The following is a 20,836-nucleotide window of genomic DNA, read 5'->3' on the forward strand; positions in this document are numbered from 1 at the left end:
ACAATTTCCATAAGACCCACAGGGCAGGTTTTGTCTCCTATGAATTCTGTTATTTTAAATAAACAAAAACTTACCTGTGTTACAATGGCTGGTTCCAAGCCAAAGACATTCCGTCGCTTCACAGTCAGTACATCAGGATTCTTACTTTCATCATCATCATCATCATCACTATGATCCTCTTCAAAGAACTTCAGGCATTCAGCTTTTGAGCCTTGAACTACTATAGGCTCTTCCTCTGTCTCAGATTCACCATGTGATGCATCAGCCTCCATTCCACTGCTTTTGCTAGAGAGCTTTTTCATCTCCTCTGCTCCCAATGTCACAGTTCCACTGAAAAGCGCCTTGCACTTTTCTGTATCTTCATTGCTTGAAGAAAACACCTTCTCTTTAGGCTGCTCTTTCCCCTCTAAAGGGCCTTCCTCTTCAGGCTCATTCTCAAGCATTTTCTTCTGGACTTTCTGAAGAAACCTTACACGAGGAGCCACTGCAAGCCCAAGGGAGCTAAAAATCAGAAAAGGGTAAATAAAGCATGAACAGATTTGCTGCTTTAAATGATATCCACCATCAGGTCTGCTTAGTTTTATTTTATAACACGTCACAAATTTCTTCATTGCTTTTTAGCTTTGGCCTGTTTGATGGTACCCAAGTTCAGACTGTCAGCAAGCTTGAATCAGGACAGGGAGCAGGGAATACAGATAAATCCCTAATGACCCCTGCATCTTTTTTTAAAGGCTCCTATATTTTGGTACTAGGTATTATTTGGAAGAATTGCTGCTTCTGAACAAGCTTCAAAGGCAGCCCCAGATACAGTACACAAAAGTTGTCTAGACTGCAAGAGCTTGGAATTCTATAACTATCTCTAATGAGCATAGACTGCAGACAGTATTCATGTTTCTTGAGAATGAATAAGCAGCAGGTTCAGCCTGCAAACTAACGTGAAGCACATACATCAGACTCTCCAAGGCTTATAATTCTGCACACATACACAATGGTCCAGATCTGGTGAACTATTAGAAGGTTTAAGATAGGTTTCCTAAGCTGCAATTTATCCGCAAAAGATTAGGAAAAGACACAAGACATTATCCTTCAATCTTCCTTTTTTAAACAGAAGTGGGAGTGAAGGAAAGTCTAAATCAAACTTTGACATTTTTTGTTACATTTTAAGCACCAAATAACTCAATGTTCACAGAACACGGCTTCCCATTCCCCTCTAGTGGCAAAATCACATCAACAGTCACAAATGCCACTAGTTTTCTAAAACTGTGTTTCACACTTCGTTTTCTAAGGACAAAACAGAAAAGAGCAAGCCTCTACCCAAATAAAAAGCAGAACAGTTCAATACTAGTTTTCCAGAAGGAGAATCCTGAAACACATCATTAGAAACTCATCTACTACTGGTCTCTATCTAACACCAATCTTCAATTAATTACTGCAGAAATGAGTATTGTCTCTGCACCATTTGATGTAACTATGTTCCTTCCATATCCTTGAAAAAGGACACACAGAAAACTGAGACTCTTCATTTTTTTGAACATTAAGGCAAGATGATAAGTTGGGAATTATTTTAATATCAAAAGCTGACCTCTTCCAAATCCCCAGAGCAGTGGTTTGAACCTTTGGCCCTCCAGATGTTTTAGATTTCACCTCACTGAACTTCTGTCCACCACTCATGCTGACTAAGGCTTTTCTGAGGTTGAGACTGAAAACATCTGAGGACCAATGGTTCAAAGCCCTAGAACAAAATGGTTAAAATGAGAGTGACAGAAAAATATTTTAAGTGTAAATCATAAAATCATCATGCTTATCCGTTTCTGGAAAAGAGATATATGGCTACCAAAACCTCTTACAATATTTCATTGATGCCATGATGCTGTCCTACAACATATATATCCTGTCACGTGTTCATAAACCTAGGTGTTGGTATGCTGCTCTGTGGAAGAGCATTGGCTTTGCATGTGGTAGGTCCCAGGCTCAATCTCCAGCACCTCCACGGCACGGAAAGACACCTTTCTGAAACCCTGCAGAGCTAATGCCAGCCATGTATAAAATTTTGAGCTAGGTGGCTGTGAACAACTTCCTAAGTGCCCAACCATATGGCAGATTCCAATCCCCTACTTGAAGGACTAAATGTCGTAAGCTGTGATGCTCCCAGGAAAAGGTTGAGCTTGGTCAAAGGGAAACCTTTTTCTATGAAGATCTAATCCTTTGTTTCAAAGATGGATCAGCAGGAGAAACTGAAGGAAAAGTGAAGCCTGACATTCCAAATCCACAACGATTTGCATAACTTTCCACCTTTTTGTGATAAACTAGAACTGACTTGATGGCAAAAAATTATTTTTTGTACAGTACGTTCGCCCTTCAAACCCTGGTTTATGAACCAGGTTGGTTAACAGACATGAAACCACAGTTGCCTTTTTTGGACATAAAAGGGAACTACAGTGGTGCCTTGCTTAGCGATTGCCTTGTTTAACGATGTATTCGCTTAGCGATGAGGTTTTTGGAGTGATCTTGCGCTCCGTTTAGCGATGTTTCCTATGGGGAAATTTTGCATAGCGATGTTCGGGACCTTGCTTCGCTTAGCGATGACAGTTTAGGTCCCCCTGTTTTGCTTAGCGATGTCCGTTTTCGCTATTTTAAGTGTGTCTTAAAATGTTCAAAAACTGTTTAAAATGCTTGGAATCATTAGTGCACCCTGTAAAACCTTTGCAAACTTAATTTGGCTTTGTTCTGAGTCTTCGTTAATTTTTGGTGAATTTTCCCCCCATTGGAATGCATTGAACTTTTTTTATAAATAAAAATCAGGCCAACAGTACTATGGACATAATCCATAATCCACTCACTTCTTGGTATAAACCCTTGTTGCCGTTTGCAACAGATATGAACTCATCGTAGCATACACAGAACTTTTCTGCACTTTGTCTTAACAGTAAATTTGTGAGGTTGCTTTGTAGATGGTGTGGAGAACTGTGACAGAGACTGTAGCTGAAGGTCAGCTAGTGAGTTTCATGGCTGAGCATAGAAGCAAAACCTGGTTGTCCAAACTCCCCATCCAATATTCTAAATCCTATGCTAAAATGGTTCTAAATCCCATAGGTTTTATCAGCCATCAACCCCTCCCATGCATGCACATAACAGAGAGACATTTGAAGCAATATAGTATATGTGGTCCAATGCAAAGAGGAATGTTTGGAGCTCTACATTGGAGAAACCAAAACAGCCATTAAACAGAAGAATGGCCCAGCACAAGGGGGGCAATGGCTCAGGACCACAATCATCAGTGTTCCTTCATTTGAATATACTCAGTTTTGGACATATAGGTGGTTTGAGAGAGGGGTCAGGGAGGCCATATATGTGCATATATAAAATCTCTCACTCAACAGGGTGGAGGCTTAGATGCAATCTGTTTCCTATTCATTGTGCTGCGCTTTCATCTGTCCCCAGAAAGATCAGGACCACACACATCAGAAAGACCACTGTTAATGACCATTAACGGCCCATGACAATGGGTGGAGGAGGACTACAGAAGTGGGATTTTCACTGACCTCCACTCTTTTATCCTTCTAACAAGCCAATCCACACCAGGGGGTGGGGGAGTGAAACCAATGTGGAAGATATATCAGGGATCTCCTACCAACTCTCCTCAGACTGAAGAAGCTACTTGGATGAGTAGTGAAACGTTTCAACCTAACAAGAAAGAAGTCCAGCTTCCATGACTCAACTTCCAGATAACCTCACCTGACTGACTGAGAATCTTCAAAGATTTTTGGATTTTGTTATTAAAAGCATATTATGCCATAAAATTATATAGCAACAAATAGATCTGAAATCTGCTCCTGAAACAGTTATGTTTCTCAAAGTAGTAACTGGCAAATTGATAGAGATCCACCTACACTTGAGCATTCATAACTAGTGAGGGACTGTCATGAAAATGGACACTTTTTTTTTTAAGGACACAATTTAATACCACTTTCTGAGAATACAGTGGTGCCCCGCTTGATGATGATAATGCATTCCAACAAAATTGCAGTTAAGCAAAATCGTCGTCAAGCGAAAAAAATCCCGATTGGAATGCATTGAAAATCGGTCGATGCGTTCCAATGGGGGAAACATCTCAGCGTCCAGCGAAGATTGCCCATCCTCTCTATGGGCAATCTTCTCTGGATGATGAGGTGTTTCCCCCATTGGAACACATTGACCGGTTTTCAATGCATTCCAATGGGCTTTTTTTTCGCTTGACGACGATTTCACTTAACAGCGATTTTCCTGGAACGGATTATCGTCGTCAAGTGGGACACCACTGCACAATAATGGCATTACATGCGCAGAAATTCACATTAGTATTTGGGAAAGGTGCTGCAGAGCTTAAAAGCTGAATGTAAGCCTTTTCATTAATACCCACTATAGGGAGAAAAATTCCAAAGAGGAAGAGGTCTGACAAAGCCTTGGCAAATGGGAAGTCCAGTGGCTGCAGATCTAAATTTGTAGTCTCAGAACTATCTGGATTTGTTGTCTTTTGAAGCATGTGGGCTCTGTGCAGTTAAACTGAAAGGAGCAAAATTTTTGGCTATCTACAAGTACATTTGTCATCCTGTTTAAGCAGACAGTTCTGATTACGAAATTATTAGATAGAAGAAGAACTCCTTACTTCTTTGTGACTGGTCAAGGAACCAAGAACAGCCGCAAATGCTCTGAATTAAACATTTTCTATACAGCTGCAGCAGCTGAGATGTATTGAAGGATCAAGGCTAAGCAACTACGAAAAATTAACCCCTGGACTTGTTGGTCCTTTCCCACTCAATAAATAAAGCACAGATCTGTTTTTATGATCTCTATAGTTCAATCCAAGATGCCTTTGAAATGAAAACTAAAAGAAAGTAGGAAACCTCAAAGACCATGATGCAGAGGGATGGCATTCCTGAGAAGGAAAAATAACCTACCAGTCCCATACTTCGGCATTAAACCCCACAGGCTAAATTACAAGATGGGGAGCTGTTACTTCCATGCCATTTCTGTACTGCTTCTCCACACCATCTACAAAGCAACCCTGTGCACTTTTGTGCATTGCAAAGATTTCCTGACACTTGCAAGAGTGCATGGCAGAATGAGTCCAGCAGCGGCTGCCTCCATATGACTGCATAGAGGCAGCCTCTCTTTCCCTCATGCCCTCTTGCAAGTCACTGAGAATTCTTGCAACTCAAGAATGTACAGCTGAGTGCCTTTTAAAGGTGTGAAAAAGAGCTGTTCAGCTTCCTGCTGTTTCAATTCTATCCCATAATTCAGCCTGGAAGTTTCCCACTGAATTATAGGAGTTTGTTACTTCCAAAACTCCCATCCCTAATGATACACATCAGCTGTACAGTATGTAGAAAGCCATTTCTAGTTCAAGTATCTCTTCAACCAAAAACTTGCTAGATATAAAGATGAGCAACTGGTGGCCTTCCAGATGGTGGTAGTTTATACTCTCTTAAGATCTAGCCAATATAGCCTGTTGTAAAGGATCATGGGAGTTGAAATCCAACAGCATCTGCAGGGCATCTAGTCAACCCAACAACGTGCAAGACAGAGGATTTGCATGGTACAGTGGTGAGGAAGTTCTAATCTCTACTGAGCCATGAAACTCACTTGGGACAGTCATCTCTTCTCAGCCTTACATATCTCTTAGAGTGGTTATGAAGACAGAATGGAGATGATAGCCATAGAGGTCATCCCAAACGTACTGGAGAAAAGATGGTATAACTATAGGAACAAATAGATATAAATACAAATAATGTCTTTAGGCATCTCAAACTCAAAAGATATAAGCTATCTGCAATACGAGGAACAAAAACAGTGACCCAAGTTGTAGGACTCTTTTAAGGTTTACCAGTCAAATTCACATTAAGCCCTCTGAAATCCATAAGTACTGCTAGATTATATGCATGAGAAATCAATTGCTTCACAGTTCACCTCTGAGCAGAGGTAAAAAAAAGCTGCTGACACAGCAAATACAAATTAGTCTTTACATCAGCACAAAAACATTCAGCATTACACAAAGTTGTCACCATTAGACATTTACAGAGCATAGCCACGGGAGTCTATTGCAGCAAAAGCTAAGACTATATCTGTCGCTCAGAAAAAGAAAAAGCAATGAAATGTAAAAATGGCTCTACAAAGATTTTTTTTTAAATCCAGGCTCTATATACTTCTTCAAAGAGCACCAAGACACAAGAAATCGAAGCAGAAAATCCCAATTCTGCCCCATTCCTGTGGTAAAAGCAACAACAAAACACTTCCTCTAAGTATTACCTCTATGTATCTAGAACGCTTATGTTAGAACAAGAATGAAGCCACCGAGGAACATAATCTTTGCCCGTTTGTTGAATTTTGCAGAATGGGGGGAGGGGGGACACCAGCCCAAGTACGACCAAGAGGTATGACAGGATGCAGATCATCATTAAACAGGACATTTTAGGAGAGGAGAAAGGGGGGAAGGCCCTGAGAAAGCCCTTTCAGGTTTTACAATACCCTGAAAGATGGCATATCTTTGGGGAAATCCCTGCTTACCTAGAACCAAGGCTATTGCAGACAATTGCTGAAATTCAGTAATAAGTTTCACCTTGAGGAGGCCCACTGAATCAATAGGTGTTACTCACCAAATCCCTATCAATTCAATGGGCCTACTTTAGTTGCAACCTACTACTGAAGTTTAGCTGATGAGACCGCTTTCCAGCAATTAGATGGACTAGTAAAGATTATGCAACTATAGACTGTGCTGCCCTACAAATTTGCTGTTTTTCAGATATTAATGCTGTCAGAGCCTATGTTTCATTTCAGTTCTTCTACAAACACCATGTAAGGAGTTGGTGGCAAGTTATGCTGTAGCACTGATCAGGAGCCAGTTAAGAAGTGGGCACCAATGTGCCCATGTTTGAACAAGAAGGCAGACTGACTTGTAATCTGAATTTTGCGGGACAGTTTCAACCTTTTGTTTTAAACAAAGGTTTTCTCTCTTTAAGGAACTTCCCTCCTTTTTAAAATAGAGAAACACATAAACATCAATGATGGGAAAATAAAACGTGCTTTACTGAACGACATAAGGTACTGTATTTGCCGGCGTACAAGATGACTTTTTGGGCCCAAAAAACATGCCTCAAAGTGGGGGGGATCGTCTTGTACGCTGGGTGCACTGAATGACATGGGGCCGCGCTGGTCGGGGAGGAAGGCAGGCGGGCAGGCAGGCAGGCAGGCGGTCTGGAGGGAGGGAGGGAAGCACAGCCTGCCATGCCTGAGCGGTCAGAGGCTGCCGCCAGGCTGCCCGCCGCCCCGCGCCGCTGAGCCAGCCGCACGCTCGCTCGCCCGCCACCCGCCCGTTTCCCTCTTCTTCCTCCTCCTCCTCCTCCTCCTCCTGCCGCCGCCAGCTCAGCCTCTTCCGCTCTTCCTCGCCCTCTTGCTGCCATGCCTGAACCACCGCCGGGCTGCCCACCGCCGAGCCAGCCGCGCGCACACTTGCTCGCCACCCACCCGTTTCCCCTCTTCCTCCTCCTCCTGTTGGGGGGGGGTTGTCTTATACGGCCGGTTGCCTTGTGCGCCGGCAAATACGGTAAGAATATTTTTTAAGACGCTGACTAAATGAATAAAGGAAACAGTCAATGAAAAGCAAAGCACCCTGGACTCAGCAACTTTTTCAAACAGTTGGGTGTATAAGAAAAAAACACCCGCTCACAAAGGAGTTGCCCTTTAAGCACAGAATCCAGTTATGCATACCACAAACCTGTCCCAACCCCATGAGTAGCTCGTATGCTGCTCAGTTTCCCCCCAAATTTTGCAGGATCTGACATGTACCAGCAGAAACTAATCCCATCCAAGGAGTGGGCTAGGAAACCAACATTTTCAGCCCATAATTGCCACTTTGAATTGTCCACTTTAGTAAAAGATAAGACACTTCAAGCTTTCAAGAACTGACAGTATGGAAAGGTACAATTTCAGTATCAAAAAATAATCATGATAACAAAATGGGTGCCAAAAGTTTTTGAAAAAAGTTTCCACCATTCATTTAATGAAGATAACATGAAAACTATTTTTAAAAAGGAACAGTAAGGAATATACAGATTTTTAGCACTTCCAGCATTTGTAATTATTAAAGCTAATGGTACTTACAGGGCATATTCAGCTATGGGTAACTTGAGAACATCAAACACATCTTTGTTCTTCATTAGGTAGACAGAGCGCAGATAAGAAACGAAACACTTGAAAGAGAAGCAAAAAAGAAACTTTGGAACTGCAGAAAAAAGCTATATCTTTAAATCTTTGCATCTAAAAATGGAGCCAGAATGTTAAACAACTGAAATCTATGCATTGCATTTCAGATAAAATTAGTTTCTTCTCAAAAAGTAGATCACTCATACAATCTCTTGCTCTGAGGAGTTCCAAAGTCAAGAGACTGTATTTTTTTTTAATTTCACTTTTAATCCATTTTAGGCCTGTGAAAAGAGGTACATTTTTAAGTTCTCTCAAAAATTATACAGACATATTTAAATATGAAATTATAATTACAGAAATGTAAGCATAAAACACTGTTACAAAACGATCTGTATAAAATTAGAAGACACAAATCACAGTTCTCACAGACTCAAATCAGGAACTGAAGGTTTCAGAGTAAAGGATCTAGTCAAGAGAATTATCATGGACCTTGTGTATTCACTCTTCCAACACAGCACAACTACAGAAGGGATACAGGTTTGGATATCTTTTCATCTGACAAATTCCCCAGCAAATCTGGAGTTTCTGGAATGCTTAAGGTTTGTGCAAAACAGAGCTGCAACAGACATTTGGATTTACTAAAGTTCAACCCGAACTGTGGAAGGTGTGAAGGGGGATGCGGCAAAGGCCTAAGTGCTGTTCTCTCTGGAGGGCGGTGAAGAATTCAAGACCAAATAGACAGAACTCAAGAGTCTCCTCATCTCCTCTATGCTTCCAGACCTTTTAGGTCAGGGGTCAGGGAACTTTTTTTACCTTGTACCCCATAAAAAATTTATATACGCTGACATTACCCCCTTGATTTGAAAGGAAGGATCTCGGTCACGCGTGGCCAGTTAAGCACCGCCGCTGAAGCCTCGCCACCTGTGCCTGGGGTGCCTCCTTCACCTGGCGGTGTCACACTCAGTCCTTGGCCCCACAGGGGCAGCTCCCTTTCTCCGCCAGCGGGCAGCTTCTGGGCAGCTGCCAAAGAGCAGCAGGTGGCTTGCTCGCTGGGGGCGCCCGCTGACACCTCCCACTCTGGCATCGGCAGCTGCTTGCCGAGGTGGCCGCGTTGGGCCTTGGCGTCAGGCCTCCTGCAAGACTCGCCATCGAAGCGCCATGACAGCTGCTGCATGGAGGATGAGAGGCTCTGCCAGGCCCGGCTAGTTGGTGTGGAGGCACCGCTGAAGGAAGCCGTGCTGCCGCCTGACGGGCTCCTCCAGGAACAGGGATGGGGCGGCGTCCCAGTGCCAGGAAGCTGAGCCTGTCCTGGGCTGCTGTGGTGGCCGCCTCTCCAGGCACTGGAAGGAGAGGTGCCTCGCCCTCCACTATAGCTGGCCCCACTGCTACCACCTCGGCTGCTGTACGCCACCAACCGGGGCCTGTCGCCTGCCGCCATCCACCGTGGCTCGGTTGCAGCCGGGCTGGAGAAGGGTGTGGGAAGGGGCGATCGGGCAGCTGGGGACCCCCCTCTGGGCAGAGGAGGAGGAGGGGGGAAGGGAGTTAGGGTTGCATCCTCATTACCCCCAAGATTTTCATTTTTACCCCATTTGGGGTAATTTACCCCTGTTCCCTGACCACTGTTTTAGGCTAACTGAGTAGATCTACTGAAATCAACATGACTCAAGTTAGTTATGACAAACAATTCCATCCACTTGAAAAGGCCTAAACAGGTCTAACACTGGATTTTCAAGTTTAAATCCCCATAATTCTTTAGAACCTTTCAGTTCCTAGATGTTCTTAAATTAAAACTCCCAGAAGGCTTCACTTGCAAGGGGTAGTCCAAGAACAGCAGGTGACCCAAGGCTGGGAACCACTGCTCTAGAACAAGTGGGCACCATCCTGAGTCACCATCCTTCAGAGGAGTGTACCAGAATGAAAAATGTGTCCCCCACTGTACCCAAAATCATGACCCTTATGACTTTCAGAGCCTGCAATGGAGCTCTGGAATTAAGAAGCTATTTCTCTACTGCCTTAGTACAAATACGATTAAAATATAGTCAGTGAGTTTAACTGGCTGCAAACCTGTGCATGCTTACTTGAGAGTAAGCTCCAAGTGGAATTTAGTACCATGAACATGTTTCTGTCTACTATGTATTTTTGATATCCTGGCATTATTTCTCAGTGCTTCTGTTCATTTCATATTGCTATTCCCCTCTCACTTATGCCCACTGGGCCTACAACACGTGTCTTCTCTTACCTTTCAAAATAACCTTCTTTTTCTTCTATAATTTTTTTAAAATTGAAGCTATTTGCTCCATCCTTGAAAACTATTTTAATCTACTAATACAACTTGCAGTAGAGGACACGTTTCTGCTAAAACCCATCCTTAGAGCAATAACAACAAAAACTGCAGTAACACATTTTCCTTGTAGTCTCATGTTATCCAAGCGCAATAAAACACTGGAAAATCACTTCTATAAAAGTGAATAACCTGCTGCTGCCAGCATGCCCTTTCGTTTGGCCGGTAACTCAAGTGTATAATTCATTAAATCATACTGTTTTATGTTTTCACAGTATGGTTCCGTAATTTTTGTTTACAAAAGATAGAGGGAAATAGTTTTAGATACATTTACTGGTTCATGCATGGAATTCTCATTTGGACTTCTGCTCTCCGCAAGATCTGTTACCATTCATCCTGCTTTTCAATCTTAAAAACATTCTAGAGATTGATTAAATTATGCATAGTAATAGCTCACCATCTTTTGTAGAGTATCTTCTTCTCTCATACAAACACACACACACTCATAAACCTGCCTATCCTGATCTATGATATGCAGAAATCCTGCAGCAAAATGGCCATTCTGTCTGGCATTGTGCTGATCCAATTAAATTGTGCAGTTTTGTATCTACATGATCATTAAAATCTGTTGCTCTTGCCAACTATTCACAGCTGGGGCAAAAAGCAAGAAAGATACTAAATAACTACTGCAATACCAGAACAATACTTTAATGTGCATACTGAGTATCTCTAATAGCAAAACTTTTTAACATACAGTGGTGCCTCACACAACGATGTTAATTGGTTCCAAAAAAATCAACGTTGTGTGAAACATCGTTCTGTGAAACACCATTTCCCATAGGAATGCATTGAAAACCGGTTAATCCGTTCCAATTGGAACGGATTGCCATCACTGAGTGAAAATCCCCATAAGAAACATCGCTGTGTGAAACAATGTTTCCTCCATTGGAATGTATTGAAGCCGACTCAATACATTTCAATGGCTTTGCGAAGTCCTTTTTCGCTCCTGTAAAAGTGTCTTACAATGTTTGGAAGCTGTTTTAAATGCTTGCAATGGTTAGCCCACCTCCTGAAACCTATGCAAATTTAATTTGATGTTGTTCTGACACTTCGTTAATTTACGGTAATTTTTTGTTTTCTCCATTGAAAACTATTGAATGGTCTGTCTAATGGTTTCCAATGGAGAAAACAAAAAATCATCATAAATTAACGAAGTGTCAGAACAACACCAAAATCAGTTTGCTTAGGTTTCAGGAGGTGAGCTAACCAGTGCAAGCATTTAAAACAGCTTCCAAACATTGTAAGACACTTTTACAGGAGCGAAAAGGGAGATCGGGAAGAGCTTTAAAAGGCAAATGGAGATCAAAGAGCCCTTTCCCGATCTCCCTTTTCGCTCCTGTAAAGGTGTCTTACAATGTTTGGAAGCTGTTTTAAATGCTTGCACTGGTTAGCCCACCTCCTGAACCCTATGCAAACTGATTTTGGTGTTGTTCTGACACTTCGTTAATTTATGATGATTTTTTGTTTTCTCCATTGGAAACCATTAGACAGACCATTCAATGGTTTTCAATGGAGAAAACAAAAAATTACCATAAATTAACGAAGTGTCAGAACAACACCAAAATCAGTTTGCATAGGTTTCAGGAGGTGGGCTAACCATTGCAAGCATTTAAAACGGCTTCCAAACATTGTAAGACACTTTTACAGGAACAAAAAAGAGACATCATTGTGTGAAAATCCCCCATAGGAAACATCGCTGTGTGAGGCGGCAAATTTAACAGAAAAAGGCATCGTTGTGTGAATTCATCATTGTGTGAGGCACCCGTTGTGCGAGGCACCACTGTATATGTATATGTATATGTATATGTATATACACACACACAGAGAGAGAGAGAGAGAGAGAGAGAGAGAAAGAGAGAGAGATGCCTCGCATTATGATGTTAATTCGTTCCAGCGAAATTGCTGTATAACGAAAACATCGTAAAGGGAAATCAAAAAGCCCACAGCAACGCATTAAAACCCGATTAATGCATTCCTATGGGCTTGAAACTCACCGTCCAGCGAAGATCCTCCATAGCGCAGCTATTTCCGCTGCCCGTGCAATGAGGAATCCATCCAAAAAACAGCGGGCAGCCATTTTTTTTACCCGGTGGCCATTTTGTAACCGCCGATCAGCTGTAGGAAAATCGTCGTTTTGCGAGAATTGGTTCCCGAAGCAGGGAACCGATCATCGCAAAGCGAAATTCCCCCATAGGAAATATCGTTTTGCAATCGCTTTTGAGATCACAAAAACTTCGTCATTATGCGATTTCGTCGTAAAACAGAGCACCCATTAAGCGAGGCACCACTGTGTGTGTGTGTGTGTGTGTGTGTGTGTGTGTGTGTGTGTGTTCTGTAGCTAAGCACAGGAATTGGAGATGGAGGGACTACACACACTGTTAAATACAGGGCTAATTTAAGGATCGGCAGGTCCTCTTTGGAAGAAAAGCAAGGTATAAATAATAAAATGAAATGAAAATGAAATCAAATTATGCCTTCATCCAACTGATGATTTTCCCTTCACTGATAATGAAGCATCCCTGCAGCCCTTTCTTATTGTTTATTTTCTAGCAAGACTGAATAGATGTTTGTGCAAACACACCTTCAACCCCTGACAATTCCAGTTCCAGGATTGGGGGTGGTGGTGTTGCGGCAACTACTGTAAAAATGAAACTGTTTTTGAGAATCTGGGCTCCTGCAAGTAGATGGAGCAACAGTTTGCCTTCAGAGATAGCACCTTGTACACCCATATAAAGATTTTGATTATATTTGCAAACTGATGCTATTACAGTTTCAGAACTGTTACAATAAAATTTTAACAGTAATAAAAACACTGTTATCAAAGTATGAATAGATTTCAATGCATTCCAATGGGGAACCATGTTTCGCAAGACGATGTTTTTGCGAGACAGTGTTTTTCGTGGAACGAATTAACATCGTCTTGCGAGGCACCACTGTACTTTAATAGAGGTTTACCACCTTGTGCAACAGGATTTGGGCCTTTCTTGCCGAGATGGGTAAAATTTCAGTGGTTTTTTTTAAGACTATGGCTCCCAGAATCCCAAAACAAGTTGCATTCTGGGAGAAGTAGTCAAAAAGGTATCTCTTCCCATCTCTATTTAGATGTACAGCAATGTGTTCATTTTTACAAAGTGTGCATGCCATAATAAAAGCTGAAGCAATAAAGCTTGATTGAATTCAAAATTCAATTTAGCTATTACACTGCAATATCTCTAACACTACCTCAGGGTTTGATGACAAAGTGATGGATACGTGCAACTTTAATATCAAAGTCTTCCCTAGACAGAGCAGATCCAGAACAGGCAAAATAAAGCAAAATATACAGAAGGGACATTTGAGATAAAGGTAATATTGTTATTCCTCTACAGAAGAGCACAGAGGTAAATGCTGGACCTTTCAGCCATAAACGACAGAAAGCAAACAGGATCACAAAAGGTCACACATTCTTCCTGCAACTTCCTTGCTCGCATTAATTATAGAAAACCTCACCAAACACGAAGATAATAAAACACATCCACCTTTGCCAGCTTTTTCATTAAACTAGAATTTTTCAACCAGTTCAAAAATCTAGCTGGCAAAAAAAATCTGGTTCAGGAGCAAACGGACTTCAGGCTTACAAAATCAACGCCGTGAATTCTTGCCCCCCAATGCAAAGCCACAACATCCACCAATCAGAGCCTGCAATAAAAAAAACATACTTGCTCAGAACTACAGCATTCTGAGCCCAGAAATTTGTTTGCAAAAACTAAGCAAAAGGCAGCAGGCCTTCTATGCACAATCGAGTACTTGATTCCCAGTGCTTTTTCTTAGCAGCTTAATTCAGGGGAAGCCAAAGGGAAATCATTTTTTTGTTGCCACGAATAACAACTGGAGGTTCAGAAACTGGAGCCCAGCTATTACAACACAGGTGTAAAAGTGTCTCTGTGGAAATTCTCTTCAGAAGAGAAGGAATAGTGAACCAAGTACAAGACCCTGCAGTCCATACTCCAATCATCTAAGCATGGCTTTAAGATATGAAGCTAAAATATGTTAGATCATGGATCTACACATCTTTTCTGGCCATGATGACTACATGTGACATTGATTTGGCATACACACAGAGAGACACATACATGAACTTTCCTCGATGGGAGAGAGAGTGTAGAGTCTTTTCTATGTGCACAAACTCACCAATTCTACTAACATCCTCAATGCAAACAACAGAAATTAGGGTGAGGTGGAAATTTAATGAGGGAGGCAATATCATTTGTGAGGGGCGTTAGTCAGTCCTATCCTGAAGACACTTCCCAGGTTCATGGGGTAACTATTTTCCAGGGGTCTATACATCATGTAAGAGCCTCGTGGCGCAGTGGTTAAAACGCTGTACTGCAGCTAAAACTGTGCTCACAACCTGGGGTTCAAATCCCAGGTAGCCGGCTCAAGGTTGACTCAGCCTTCCATCCTTCCGAGGTCGGTAAAATGAGTACTCAGCTTGCTGGGGGGGCAATGTGTAGCCTGTATAATTAAAATTGTAAACCGCCCGGAGAGTGCTTGTAGCGCTATGGGGCGGTATATAAGTCCAATAAATAAATAATAAATAAATAAATGTATCCCATCTCCATACTGTCCCACCGTTTCGAGCTCAAAGAAACTGTGTCGGCGCAATGACGCTGTTCCCAGCATCCTGTTTTCCAGACAGTCAACATTTCCTGCCCTGTATGGGAGCCAGGCCTGCATCGAAGTCATCTTTTTGCCCCTTCTTCTGGCTTGTTCCCCTTTTGAGCCCCCTGTTCGTAACATACAGGTGTCTTCAGAATAGGACCTGAGTAATAAGGGGCATCTTGGGCATGTATGCCCAAGATGCCCCACAGTAAAGTATTACACCCACAGTAAAGTATTATGTGCTCTCCACTCCTTTCCCAGCAAAGATATAATACTGAACAGCTACAAGTAACAGTAACACCTGTCTCCTTGCAGCCTTTCTGGGGGAGAGAGAAAGTGGGAGATACAGTCAAATCATGCACAATCAATCAATCAATCAACCAAGCAAATGTCAGCGCTGCATCTGATTAAGGCTACTGTATTGTGTCTGCATGACATGTACAAATTTTGAGACAGATACGAAACAGGATTCAAAGGTGGTTTCTTTCTGCAGCTCCTAGAAAGTGTAGGGCTGCTCAGAATTCTTTGCCCACTGCCGCAGAATCTTGTAGTCCTTCATAGGTTCACTCTGTTTCCACAGACACTGCCTGAGGTAGAAGAAAACACGGTGTGGCTAAATCATGCACTCTGGGAAGAGGTTGGGATGCTGGATTTTAAAATCCTCTTTATCCATTTCAGAGCTGCTCACCAGCAGGGCACAAAGAGTCTGAGCAGTAGATATAGGCAGTCTCGGCATACCAGGGGAAGGGAAAGGAAAGACTGGGTATCTGCCAGTTCAGTGGAAAGCCAAACAGGAGTTCCATGGTTTGGCACCCTGCCTAATCCAGCGGGCACTCACTCAGAAGCAGTGTCCCATCTTTCCCACCCTGCAACCTCTGGGCACTCTCTCTGAATGGTCACACAAACATCCCCAGAGGGAACACCTCTGGAACACTGTTTGACCGTCCATCAAACATCACAAACCACCGAGCTGACGGTCTGTGCCCATCACTAGCTGTGATTCATGAAGAAACTTCCAAAGAGGTGGCAGGACTCAACCCCACACAGAAGCAGTGTTCCTACACTGCTGCCTTCACTAACAGCACCCAAACTAAGTTTGTTTGTTTGTTTGTTTGTTTGTTTGTTTGTTTGTTTGTTTGTTTAATTTATATGCCACCCACTCTACCCAGAGGTCTCTGGGCGGCTTACAACAATTAAAATTCAATTAAAATACAATAAAAGATAAAATGATTAAAATACAATTAAAATTGCCATCAGGATCCATAGTTGATGTTATTTCAATTAAAAGCCTTCTGGAACAGGAAAGTTTTGACCTGGCACTGAAATGTCATCAATCTCGGCACCAGACGAATTGCAGTTAAACTACAATAGAGAAGGAGGGGGTAATAGAAGTTGATAGCAGAAAATGGTTTCTGTTCAAAACTGCATGGCCCATAAATGACAGCTGCTGGGCTTGCTTAGGAGGATCAATTTATCTATTTATTTATTTATTCCATTTATACCCCGCCTATCTGGTCATATTGACCAGGCAAAGTAAGACCAGGATTTCTCTTTCCCCAGCCAGAACAGTAAGTCTTGCTTTGGCCCTGCTTTCTCAAGTGGAGGGATTGGCTCTACTCCTAACCCCTAACCCTAACCAACATCTGTTTTGAACCTAACTTAGCTGGAATGCAGACTGGGCTACCCAGCGACTTAATATATTTCTAGGAAGGAGGAACTTGGGAGAAGAAGGAGAATAAGGTTGGATATATTATTTACTTCTTTATAGCTAAGTAACAAAAGAAGCCATTAAACAAATAAAAGCTAAGCATCATCTAGGCTCTAAAGGTATGTAACCAATCTCATCCACCAACTGACCTCTGTAATACAGTGGTGCCTCGCTAGGCGATTGCCTCGTGGGACAAAAAACAATTGGTTTTTGCAATCACTGTGGTGGCCTTGCAAGACTTTTTTTCTATGACTGTGCTTCACAAGACTTTTTTTTTAGACCGATGCTTTGCAAGACTTTTTTTTTTTGAGACCGATGCATAGGGAACCTCACAAAATGATTTTTTCACAAGACGACGATTTTCGCGGAACGAAATAAAATTGTCTTGAGGCGCACCACTGTATAAGCATTTTGAAGCTGACCAGAAACCTTACTCAACAGAAGAGAAGAATAGATTGGAATTTCAAAATGGCACTATGTGGTCATAAAAAGGTTTTAAATATAACTATAAAATTTTGATTTACATGGCAGGTTCATCACTAGATCTGTCACATGTGGCAAAAGCCTTTGTTTGAACTCATTCCATCACTATCCTGAAACTCCAAGATTATTTCACTCAACTCAATTAAATTTTATCTTTCTCTTTAAAGCGTGTTTTTTACAAACCCATTGGAGGAAAAAAAGTCATTAGAAAATGTGACGGGGAAAAGGGGAAGTTCATTCCATTTTACTACAGGCCAACATAATCCATTCTATTACCTTCTTCTACCATTCTTCCTGCAGCAGCTCCACAATCCTCAGTAAGTTCAACAGAGCTTGCAAAAATTCAACTAACTGTAAGATGTATTAATGCAAGGCAGTCACTGGAACAGAAAGTCATAGGGTACCTTGTAAAGGAACCACCTGTTACCCTTATTAAATCATAATAAGGCCATAAACAGAGGGCTTTCAATCCTGTGAGCAATCTGGCACTTGACACACAGACAAAACTATCCTCTATTGTATTAATATTTTAGATATGTAAACTGTCCTGACAGCGATTATTTTTTCTGTAGCATCATTATCCTAAGCTTTTTGTTTTGTTTTGTTGTTTTGACTAGCAAGAAGAAGCTGCTCATTTTATGTCTCTGAAAGTCTGCATTGCTCTAGCACTTGACCTCAGGACAAGCTGTATCATCTTTAGACACAGCCAGTGGAGTGAACTAATTAAGAATACTAGGCTAATATCAAATTCCCTTTCACCCACAGAATTTGTTGGGCAAATTCTGCCCAGAACAGTATCTCAGACCTCCCACATCACAGCACCATTGTGGAGAATAAGAAAAAAATGGATAGGGACCACATATGGTCTCCTAACTGCCCAGAGGAAATGTGTTATAAAAACAAAATAATTAAAAGTAACCATAAAGTTTTTCCTGTCGTGATGTATGGAAGGTTTTTCCTGTCGTGATGTATGGAAGTGAGAGCTGGACCATAAAGAAAGCAGACCGCCGAAGAATTGATGCCTTTGAATTGTGGTGCTGGAGGAGGCTCTTGAGAGTCCCCTGGACTGCAAGGAGAACAAACCTATCAATTCTAAAGGAAATCAACCCTGAGTGCTCACTGGAAGGACAGATCCTGAAGCTGAGGCTCCAGTACTTTGGCCATCTCATGAGAAGAAAAGAGTCCTTGGAAAAAACCTTGATGTTGGGAAGGTGTGATGGCAAGAGGAGAAGGGGACAACCGAGGATGAGATGGCTGGACAGTGTCTGCGAAGCAACCAACATGAACCTGACACAACTCCGGGAGGCAGTAGAAGACAGGAGGGCCTGGCGTGCTCTGGTCCATGGGGTCACGAAGAGTCGGACACGACTAAACGACTAAACACACACACACACACCATAAAGTACTATCCCAGTGTTTTCTAGGTATAAAGTACCCAGAAGTGGTTTATTACCATAGCTACTCCGGATGGGGGCACTCTGGAATCAGGCACCTTGCCCAAGGCCACCTCAGGGGCAGGCTACGGAACTCCACCAGCCACACATTTAAGACACTAGAACAGGAATTTAGCATTATGTGGCCTACAGCAGTGGTCCCCAACCTTTGGCCTCCAGATGCCCTTGGACTTCAACTCCCTGAAATCCTGGCCAGCAGAGGTGGTGGTGAAGGCTTCTGGGAGTTGTAGTCCAAGAACATCTGGAGGCCCAAGGTTGGGGACCACTGGCCTACAGGAAGCATGTGGTTCAAAGAGGTGGTTTTACCTCCATCAGGGTCACCCTGATTTTGGGGGAGGGGCATTATATAATTTTTGAACCTTTTCTCAAAGTCATATTTTTGTTCCACCCTTTCTCCAAAAAGTGCAAAGTGATATATGTAGGGATTATTCAAAGTATATTGTCACAACAATCCTCTGGCATAGATTAGGTCGAAAAACAGAGGAAGCCATTCAACATCACTGACTAAATAGCAATTTGACCACAGGTCTTCCCACTACAAATCTGATGTTCCATCTACTATATTATAGTAGTTTCAATTTCCTTTATAATGTGCCCTTGAGACATACCATATTCTATATAACACAATTATCTATCCTATATAGACAATTTCCTCTCTCATCATATGGGAAAGAATATTCAGAACAAAAATATTTATCAATAGATGATGATAGGCAGACACGGTTTCACAATGACTTTGCCATGTTACAAAAAAAGGTAAAAATCCAATCCAAACAGCAATCACCAGAAGTAGCAGCTGCTAACCCACTGAAACAGGAGGGTGGTTCTCCATCACTATGGGATGCATCACTATGGTAGTTCCTGCCAAAATTCAAGACTCTAGGAACACCAAGACAGATGCAACTATGCTCAGAAACAGCTGGGAAGGCAGATGCCATCATTGCCGCCTAGAGTGGTCAAAATGACCAGATAGGTGGGGTATAAATAAAATAAATAAATAGATAAAAATAAAAAATTGTCCTTGCTGATAAGCAAAAATCTCATGTCAAAAAACTACTAGACCTTCGACCCTGTGTAAGCCATGGCTCCATTATACCTGTGCTGAATACATATTATGGTTTTACTGCAAGAGACGGCAGCCGCAAGTAAACACAAGAGAGCTCCTAGATTAAACCAAAGGCCCATCCAGTCCAGCACTCTGTTCAGCATAGTGTCCAACCAGATGCCTACAGGAAGCCTAGAAGTATATGTGTAACAGCAACCTCCTTCTCACACTCACATCCACCAGAAACCAGTATACAGAGGATTACTGGAAGAACTATCTATCTATCCACAATCATGACTAATGACCACTGACAGCTATGAAACATGGCAATGTGGGAAGAAGAGATCATTACAGCCACAAGAACAGAAAAATAATTACGGAGTGACTATAATTAAGAGGACTGCAACTTCCCCTGTGGTCAATATTCTCTTCAGCTTCTGCTGAGTGGAAAGGTTTCTCAGTATAGTAATATCCAACCATGCCACTTAAACAAATGGGCTTTTGCATAAGTACTCACTTCCATAAAGAAACCCCACCATCTGCTTGTGCTTTCCATTAGTTTAGATTAAATATTTCCGATGACTGACCCAGGGAAAGGTGGTATAAACTTATGCAACAGGATTTTCCCCACTGAGATCAATTTGTCGGTCTTAAAATTGCCACAGCATTATCTTTCTGTTGCAGCTGAAACAGACTAGGAAAACTTCATATATAAATATGTGCATACAGTATCTTCTCTATGAAAATCTCATATACAGTGGTGCCTCGCATAGCGAGGTTAATCCGTTCCGGATTAACCCTCGCTATGTGAAAACATCGCTGTACGGAACGGGGAAGCCCATTGGAACGCATTAAACATCATTTAGTGCGTTCCAAATGGGCAAAAAAATTCACCGTTCAGCGATGTTTCCAGGGTCCGGCAGCCATTTCCGCACCCTCGGTAAGCGAGGGCAGGGCGCGAAAACGCTGCGCGCAGCCATTTTGGG

General features: G+C 42.2%; 1 protein-coding gene across 1 annotated transcript in view; it reads right to left on the bottom strand.

The window, feature by feature from the left end:
- DDX10 (DEAD-box helicase 10) overlaps positions 1–20,836 on the bottom strand; it is a 211,789-nt gene that overhangs the window by 156,289 nt on the left and 34,664 nt on the right. The window contains exons 12-13 of the mRNA XM_020803162.3: positions 8,137–8,225; positions 75–501 (exon numbers count right to left, since the gene is read on the bottom strand). Coding sequence (XP_020658821.3) covers positions 75–501; positions 8,137–8,225 — 516 coding nt within the window. The remainder of the gene's footprint in view (positions 1–74; positions 502–8,136; positions 8,226–20,836) is intronic.

Source organism: Pogona vitticeps, chromosome 3 (genome assembly GCF_051106095.1).
Source record: "Pogona vitticeps strain Pit_001003342236 chromosome 3, PviZW2.1, whole genome shotgun sequence".
Classification (NCBI taxonomy): domain Eukaryota; kingdom Metazoa; phylum Chordata; class Lepidosauria; order Squamata; family Agamidae; genus Pogona; species Pogona vitticeps.